General features: G+C 50.5%; 1 protein-coding gene across 1 annotated transcript; it reads right to left on the bottom strand.

Moving 5' to 3' along the window:
• Positions 1-5,407: 5,407 nt before the first annotated feature.
• Positions 5,408-8,661, bottom strand: IL36RN (interleukin 36 receptor antagonist). Its single transcript, XM_007446026.1, is given in 5 exon segments — positions 5,408-5,612; positions 5,614-5,702; positions 5,874-6,001; positions 7,003-7,088; positions 8,633-8,661. Coding segments are annotated over 5 exon segments (537 nt in total).
• Between the last annotated feature and the right edge of the window lie 120 nt (positions 8,662-8,781).

The following is an 8,781-nucleotide window of genomic DNA, read 5'->3' as shown; positions in this document are numbered from 1 at the left end:
TTTACACAGACACTAATGAAAGTTAAATGGATAAAAGACACCTGCTTTTGCAGAAGCGGAGAATGATGGTGACACCAGGACCCAGCTAGCATCGACTACTGAAGCAGGCACTGAGTGTGTATGTCAATCCCAATCTCCCAATTTATCCCTCCCCCCATTCGCCCTTGGTAACTAAACACTCTACTATATATAAAATAGATAATCAATAAGAATCTACTGATAGCACAGGGAACTCTACTCAATACTCTGTAATGACCTATATGGGAAAAGAATCTAAAAAAGAGTGGATGTATACATCTAAAAAAGATGTATATGTATAACTCACTTTTCTGTACAGCAGAAACTAACACAACAACGTAAATCAACTATATTCCAATAAAAATGAATTTTAAAAATTTTTTTGAATTTTTAAAAAATAAAACTAAAATAACGTACACTGCAAAAAAACCCAAAAAAACAAAAAGGCACTGGGGCATCTCTAAGGAACCTCAAGCTTCAAAAAAACATTGTTGAATACCACTGGCCTAGATGATTTCTTCTGAAATTACTTTCTAAAACCGGTGGTCCTAAATATTTAAAAATCTTGACTTAACCTGTACCTTCTCCTCAAATTCCTTCTATGTGACCCGAGACTTATTTAGCATCCCATGGTGATCTATGTAGGGGATACCTTGCTAACTAGAGAGCTTGCCAGGAGGAGTTAAAAAGAGGTGGCATATCAGAGCTATTGACAGAGGGAGAAGAAAACAGAGAAAGATAGAATACTGCCTGTCCACCACTGACCTGCAGATCCCAGGTGCCTGGAACCTCCAACTGATTTCTCCAGGGCATGTGCACTGAGTTTACATTGCCTGGTCAGGATGGGTAAGCCGGTAGCAATCTTTGTAATTGTCTCCAGGATGGGGAAGAAGGGCCTAGGGATTTCACAATGTCTTCAGCACAGTATGGATAATAAGGAGGTGGGGAACAATAATGAGTGTTTGTTGAAAGGGGAGAGAGTCATCCATAAAGCCTTGGCAAAAGCCAGGCACTGGGACTCTGCTCATAGCTATTGTTATTGGTGGTTTTGGCAGCCAGATAAATGATATTGGGGTCAGACGACTTTATATCACCTTCCCTTTGGTGCCCCAAGGGACTCCATCCTAGCCATAGGGAGGTGGAAGAAACAAGAGTGAGTGTTTCTGAAGGGCCTAAGGACAGACTTTTTTCTGTAGCCAGGCTGTGGTCAGTGAGGCAATGTGAGAACAGGGACTGATGGCATTGTGAGTATGGCCCTGTTTGGAATTATGAGAGCAACATCTCTGTTTTTCAACAGGTTCTATTAGTTGGTACCAGTTGATGAGATGTAATGTCTAAGGAAACCCACTACAGACAGAAGACATTGACCTTGGATTCATCCTGGAACTGAGCAGGTGCCCTTTGCCCTGGACTATGAGAGCACCTGGCCCAGTGTGATCAGGGTAGGGGTGAAGAACACTCAGGCCTCTGACTGATATTTTACTTAATTCAGTCCATGATTGACCCATCCATCCAACCATCCATCCACCCATCCCTCCATCAGTCCATTAACCCATCCATCCATCCATCCGTCAGTCCATCGACCCATCCATCCAACCATCCATCCACCCATCCCTCCATCAGTCCATTAACCCATCCATCCATCCATCCGTCAGTCCATCGACCCATCCATCCAACCATCCATCCACCCATCCCTCCATCAGTCCATTAACCCATCCATCCATCCATCCATCCATCCGTCAGTCCATCGACCCATCCATCCAACCATCCATCCACCCATCCCTCCATCAGTCCATCGACCCATCCATCCACCCATCCCTCCATCAGTCCATTAACCCATCCATCCAACCACCCATCAGTCCATCGACCCATCCAACCAACCATCCATCCATCCATCCCTCCATCAGTCCATTAACCCATCCATCCATCCATCCATCAGTACATCTACCCACCCACACATCCACCCTTCTATCCATCCATCCATTCATCCACCTACTCACAAGGGGCAGAGACACTTGGGCATAGTGCCCAACATAGACCAACTGCCTTATGGTAATTCTCCCTCACAGGTCATTTGCAACGTTCCATAAAGGGCTTGGCAAGGATGTGGGAGAGGTCGGTCCTATACCCAGATGTCTGCAGAGTGACGGATGAGAAAAGATGGGCAGAGACGGGAACAGATTTCTGTTTTCTAAGGCCAACAGTCATTCTTCACTCCCTTTCCCAATCTCTTGTCCCCTCAATGGAAGAGGTCAAAGTACAGGGTATTATATCAGGCAATCAATGAGTGCTTACTGAGCATTTACAATGCCCTGTGACAAAGGCATACAACACCTGGTCCCTGCTGTTAAGTAGCTTTACAGTCTGGCTGGGGGCTAAGCCATAAACACTTGAAAAGACCAGACTCTCTAATCTGTGGGCCAAGGGAATATGGTAGACAACAGAAACAGAGAACCTTCTCGAGTAAAAAGATAAATTCCTAGAATTGAAAGGGCCTTAGCCCTTTACATTGTGCCTCTTTTTTTGTTTGTTTTAAGATATTTATTTATTTTGGCTGTGCTGGGTCTTAGTTTCAGCACACAGGATCTTCGTTGCGGCATGCAGGACCTTTTTTGGTTGCGGCATGCGGGATCTAGTTCCCTGACCAGGGATCAAGGTCAGGGAACTAGATCCCGCATGCCGCAACCAAAAAAGATCCTGCATTGGGAACTCAGAGTCTTATCCGCTGGACCACCAGGGAAGTCCCTGTTCCTCCCTTTCCAGCTACTTGTGTCAGCTCATCCCTGCTAAAGCCCTTTTGAATTCTTTAATCCTACAAATGATGACGCAATCACTTCAGGCTGGAGAAAGCTTCAAGAATGAGGTGAAATTTCAGCCGCTCCCTGCCAGGTGGGTGGAGGGGAGAGAAAGGATATTCCAAGGTGGAGGAATAGTTTCCACATTCAACACTCACTGGATCCAGATTATTTGCCAAACGTCATTCGAGGTGCTTGGGAACAAAACTGATACAGCCTTGACCTTGAGGTGATTTTAGGGGCCTCAGACCCCAAGTCAATTTATTACAAGGAGGGGGAGTTAGCATAGAGTTAAGCACAAAGCACTGTCAGAGCAGATGACCAGGGATCTCCACTCAGCAAAGGCTCCTCAGAGGAGGTGACAATATGAGACTACGGCTGGGCCTGTGGGCAGACGGAGAGTGTGAACTAGGTCTGTTCTTGGCAGCCCTGAGAGGCCTGTGGTAGCAACTGTGCTGCCTGCCGCCCAAGGACTTGAGCTGCATCTGGGCTGGAGCCGCTGCAGTCCCCAGAGGCAGATGCCATGGCCTGGCCTCTCCCTTGCTGTTCTTTCAGCAGAAGGTGAACCTGCCAGGCTGGTCTGACTGGTGAGGTGCAGATGGAACTCCTGGGACTCCGACTTGAGCCCCTCCTCTGGCTTCTGCTCTCGTTCCCCAGACCTTAGGCAGGGACTCTGAAGTCATAGTCCCTGGCACGTATGTCTGAAGGTGCAAAGGTAGTCAAGGAAGATCTAAACCTTGTGGGAACAGAGAATATTCAACCAATTTGGTATGATCCTTTTAAATCACATGTTTGGGGAAATAAAAGGGCTGGTGTTCATTTTGAGAGGGAAAATAAAAGTAATGGAGAAAATTGCAATCATAATAAAATAAATAATTTGTTTCTCTTCCCCTGCATACTAGTTATCTATTGCTGTGTCACGAGTGACCCCAAACTTTAACAACTTAATGCAGGAACACTTACCTTTCTCACAGTTTCTGAGGGTTGGGACTCTAGAGCAGTTTAGCTGGGTGATTCTCTTCAGAGTCTCCGACTAGGTTGCAATCAGCCAGGGCTGCAACGCCTGAAGGCTTGCCTGGGCTGGAGGAGCTACCTCTAAGCTCACTGGTGTGGCAGTTGTCAGGACGCTTCATTTTTCACCAATGGGTCTCCTTACAGGGCAGCTCACACATGGTACCTGGCTTCCCCCAGAGCAAGTGAATAAAGAAACAGAGACCAAGATAGAAGCCACAGTGACTTTTATTACCTAATCTCAGAAGCGGCATTACATCACTTCTGCGGCATTCTATTGGTCATGGAGAGAACTCTGGTCCAGTGTGGGCGGGGGCACACAGTGGGTGTGAATTCCAAGAGATGGGGGTCATTGGCTGCTGTCTTCATTCCTTAGGGCTGCCCTAACCAATTGCCACAAACTTGATGGCTTAAAACAACAGAAATTTATTCTCGCACAGTTCAGGAGATTCGAAGGCTCCCATACTTCCTCCGAAGGCTCTGGGGAAGAACCTGCCTCGTCACTTCTGATGGTGCCCCAATCATTGGCACACCTTGCCTGGTGGCACTCTCCTTAGCCTCCATCTTCTCATGGCCTCCTTCTCTGGGTTTCTTTCTTCTTACAAGGACAGAAGTCCTACTGGATTTAGGGTTTACACTCATACAGCATGACCTCTTAACTAATTGCATCTACAAAGACCCTTTCTCCAAACAAGGTGTGAATGAAGAATATTGTCTGCCATATCAGTAAACAAAGGATGTGGCAGCCATCAAGCCATCACCTTACAGCTTCCCCCAACGGTGAGGTCTGAGGGAACTCAGGATGGAAACAGAATGCCCATAGCTGCAGCCACCCCCAACAGCGCACCCTGAGGAAACCCTGGTTGAGAAAACACAGGACACTGGCCCCAGATAGCTGAGATGCATATCAAAGGAATGATTCCAGTGAGCCCAGAATCTTGCATCTTCCCATACATAGAAAAGCACTGAATTCCTTAACTTGACATGTCTGATTTTCTTAAATTAACAATAATCTTTGATGTTCCGAATACCTGGTCTTTGTTGCAAAAACTCCTATATATCCTGGCTTCCCCCTTGCCTCTTTGGAGCAGTCCCTCAGAGTTATCTGAGAGGCTGTCTTCCAGGCTTGAAGCCCTCAGAATGCCCAGCAAATAAAACATAACTCTCAACTTAAGGTTGTACATTTGTTTTCAGTTGACAAAGATCACAGTCTGAGGTTCCCAGAAGGACATGACTTGTGGGGAACAGTATGCCACCAGCCCAGGAGACCCCTCGGGGGCTGGATCCCACCTCTTGGAATCTCAGAAGACTGTGACCAATCCAGGTCAAAGCGTAGGATTGTTACCTGTACGTTACCACGAAGCATGAAGGATTCCCACAGCTCCCCTGCCCCTGCCCCTGCCCCCTTAGGGGTTTACCTTTCTGCGAGGTTTCACATCAGTAGTGCCACTCAGCAGAAAAGAAAACTGTGAACTAAGCCCCAAATCTCAGAAGGATTTACCCAAACTGGGAAACAGGTGGAGGAAGAGTGGCCGTGTGCCCGGCCCGTCCACGGTGAGGCCCTGAGAGCAGAGGCGGGTTCATCAGCACGGGTCTCTTCCTACACCTCCTGGCCCTGCCCAAGCTGGCCCGCCCCGCAGCGCTGGGGGCGTGTTGCCCGAGTCACACTGCTGGAAGTAGAAGTCGGTGATGGGGCCATCCCAGCTGGTGTCCTTCGGGAGCTGAGTGGCCCGGAGAGGCTGGTCCACTTCGGGCACGGTGCAGAGAAACCAGCCCGGGTAGGCGGCCGAAGCTAGAGGTGAGCCCCGTGTCCCGCCGGTAGAAGGTGAATCTCTTGGACTCCTCGGCACTGTGGTAGAGCTCCATGATGTTCACTGGCTGCAGGCAGAGGGCACAGCAGGTGGGTGAGGGGTCAGGGCCGGCCCCAAGGCACAGGGAGGCAGAGCCATAATTAACAGAACCCTGGAGGGAGAGGAGCCCAGGAAGCCGTGGCATCAGCATCTTTGACTTAGTGAAGCCACGTGGCGAGGCTCCCCCGACAGCACCCACCTCTAGTTTCAGGGTCGGTTCCTGCCCCGTCCCACACGACAGGCACTGGCTCCCACCCTGGACGCCCAGGATGACTGGAGAGAGCTTGGCATCCAGATACCGACTGGGGACCACGCTGATCTCCTTACCTAGAGGAAGGAAGCGGATGCAGGGACCTTGGCCGCCCTTCCCTCCCTCTGCCCCGTCATGGGCTGTATCAGGCCTCCTGTGCGCAGGCTGGACAGAAGGGGAGCTTCAGAACAGCTGCCAGGTAGGGAACGGGGGTCTCCTGCCAGCTGGTCCAGTGGAGGTCAGGGCAGTAGCACACGGTACCGCCTCCCAACCCCACGCCCACCCCAGGGTCAAAAGTTCAAGTCTTCTCCAAGCCCCAAGGGAGGCTGACCACCTCTTTTAATGCCCCTCAACCTTCCAGCCTCCTTTCTGTCACCTGTCTTGATAAGCCTCCCATTAGAGTTAGTAGGTATCTTTCCACCCACTGTGAGATTCCTGAGAACAGAAAAGGGTCTCATTTTTCTCTGTAAAGTCCCTCCATCTCACACATACACACACACACTCAGCCTCACAGAGGGCTCTGCCTGGCCCCAGTGCCCAGTGCGGCTATTCTAGGCGAGTAGGTATGTGCCACTCTAGAGAGAAGGTCCTATCACACTGTGTGGGGCTGTGTGAATGAGCACGAGGCCAGATGGTGTCACCTGCTTCTCTGGGCCCCACCACTCTGAGTGACCGAAGACCCTCAGAGCACCGAGAGGGCCAGGGGCAAAGGGGCAGAAACCCACTCCCACATGGGAGTAAGGGTGTAGAGAGCCTGCTTTAGTGCTCTCCTCAGCACTGGCTCCCAGAAGAAGGGATGTTGGACCCAAGTCCACCTGTGAGGAAATGACAAAACAGCCATCTTGGAAAATAATCCCACCTTTGCATAGAGGCTTCCGGTGGGACTGGGGCATGGCGCCGTGCTGGAAGGTGTGCTATTTTATTTGTCCTTGCTCAGAGCCTGGTTTTCTGATGCCCCGTCTACTGTGTCAGGCCCAGGGTCTGTTGGCTTGTGCCAATGTTTTTAAGCCCTCTTCCGGCTCCCTCCCCTCAGAGTATTTAGAAACCTAGGGAAGTAGGGACCTCTTTTGCCACCAACCTTTAATGACCTTCCCTGCTTGCAGCCCTCCGGCTTGAAGCTGGTTATCATGCAGATAAAGCACCTTCAGTGTCGCATCCTTCATTCTAAAACATCAGGACAGGATGACACTCAGGGCAGGTGGTGGGTGCTCCAGCTTGCCTGGGCTCTGGAGAGTCCCCCAGTCTCAGGCACTGTCACCCTCTCTTCCCACTGAGCCAGAAGTAATGACACAACCTTCTCCCCCAGCCCTGGGGGCTCATGCCTACCACCGGGACAAGGCCACAGCCTCCCATCTGAGTCTGGGGTTTGCCCCTTCATCCTATTCAATCTTTTTTTTTTTTTTTTTTTTTTTCTCTGCGGTACGCGGTCCTCTCACTGTCGTGGCCTCTCCCGTTGCGGAGCAACAGGCTCCGGATGCGCAGGCTCAGCGGCCGTGGCTCACGGGCCCAGCCGCTCCGCGGCATGTGGGATCTTCCCGGACCGGGGCACGAACCCGTGTCCCCTGCATCGGCAGGAGGACTCTCAACCACTGCGCCACCAGGGAAGCCCATCCTATTCAATCTTTTCTACACTAACCAGACTCTTCCCGGTGTCATGTTGGAAAAGAAACTAAACTGAGTCAGAGTCCTGTGTTCTCATCCTGGCTCTGCCGCCATCACTGCTGAGTCACGACAGACAAGTTATTCACCCTCTCTGGGCCTGAGTCTCCTCGTTGCTAAACTAAGAAGATGGGAAAGATGCTGCCCAGCCCTCTTCAGGATAAAAATGCGCCTTGATTGACTTCCGCCTTTACTTCTGTTTGGTGCATTTACCTCCACTTGGCCGTACAGTCCCTACCACGTGAGGGATTTCTTTACATTTAAAATTCGTTCATTTTGCTTTTCAAATTTAATTCACTCCTACAATCTCAGTTGATTTTCTGACATCCTGTGAGGCGAAAGCTGTACTCTAAAGGGGGTTCCTCCAGTTGTGTACAAATTAGTTCAATGCTGACTAAACACAATTAAACAAATCTCTACTTTCAAAGTGACTAATATGCTGAGTTGTGCTATGGTCCTCTTTTAAGGGGACCTAGAAAGCATATTTCCCACATTTCCTGGACCGAGGGGCATCACTGTACAGAGCCACTCGTAGGACTGGGGTTCCACAGAACGCACCTTGGGAAAAGCTATACTAGACTCCGAGTTCAGTGAGAGCAAGATTCTTCTCATTCACTGTTGCAAAAGTCCAGCTCATTGCAGAGCCCCTGGCTCAGCACATGCCAATGGACAGACAGGCTGACTGATAGAAGAGTTTTGCTGCTGCTGTCTTGTCCCAGAGGGCAGCAAGGAGGTAGTGGTCGGATTGACATCTCTTCACTGCAGTGGGTGGTAACAGCAGGGCTCCAAGCCGGGCCTCCTAACTCCCTAGGATGGATGAGGCCACAATCCCCTCTCATCAGGGAAGCCCCAGGAGAGGGCCTGCTCCCCTCTGAAGAGGCTGGAAGAACTCCTCTAAGGGCAGGGAGTTGCCGTTCACACCTTCCCAGCTGCCCACCCCACCTGTGGGACAATCACAGCGCCCTCCCAGGAAAGGCTGGACAACAGATCTACCCAGAGCTCACTCACCCCTCAGAGGACACGACCCAAGCAGAGGCTTGGATACTCACCGGAAGCACAGCGCCCCACTCAGGACCATCTCGAGCTTCTGTGTGTTGACGTTCCTATTTTGAGATAACAGAAAATCTTAGGTAGAGATAGAGGCTGAGCTGGCAGGGGCCTCCGTAAGCAGCCCCCTGAGCCCCCCCCCCCCCCGCCC

This window comes from Lipotes vexillifer, unplaced genomic scaffold (genome assembly GCF_000442215.2).
Source record: "Lipotes vexillifer unplaced genomic scaffold, Lipotes_vexillifer_v1.1 scaffold1275, whole genome shotgun sequence".
NCBI lineage: Eukaryota > Metazoa > Chordata > Mammalia > Artiodactyla > Lipotidae > Lipotes > Lipotes vexillifer.
The sequence above is the reverse complement of the archived record's forward strand: the minus strand, read 5'-3'. Positions and strand labels throughout refer to the sequence as shown.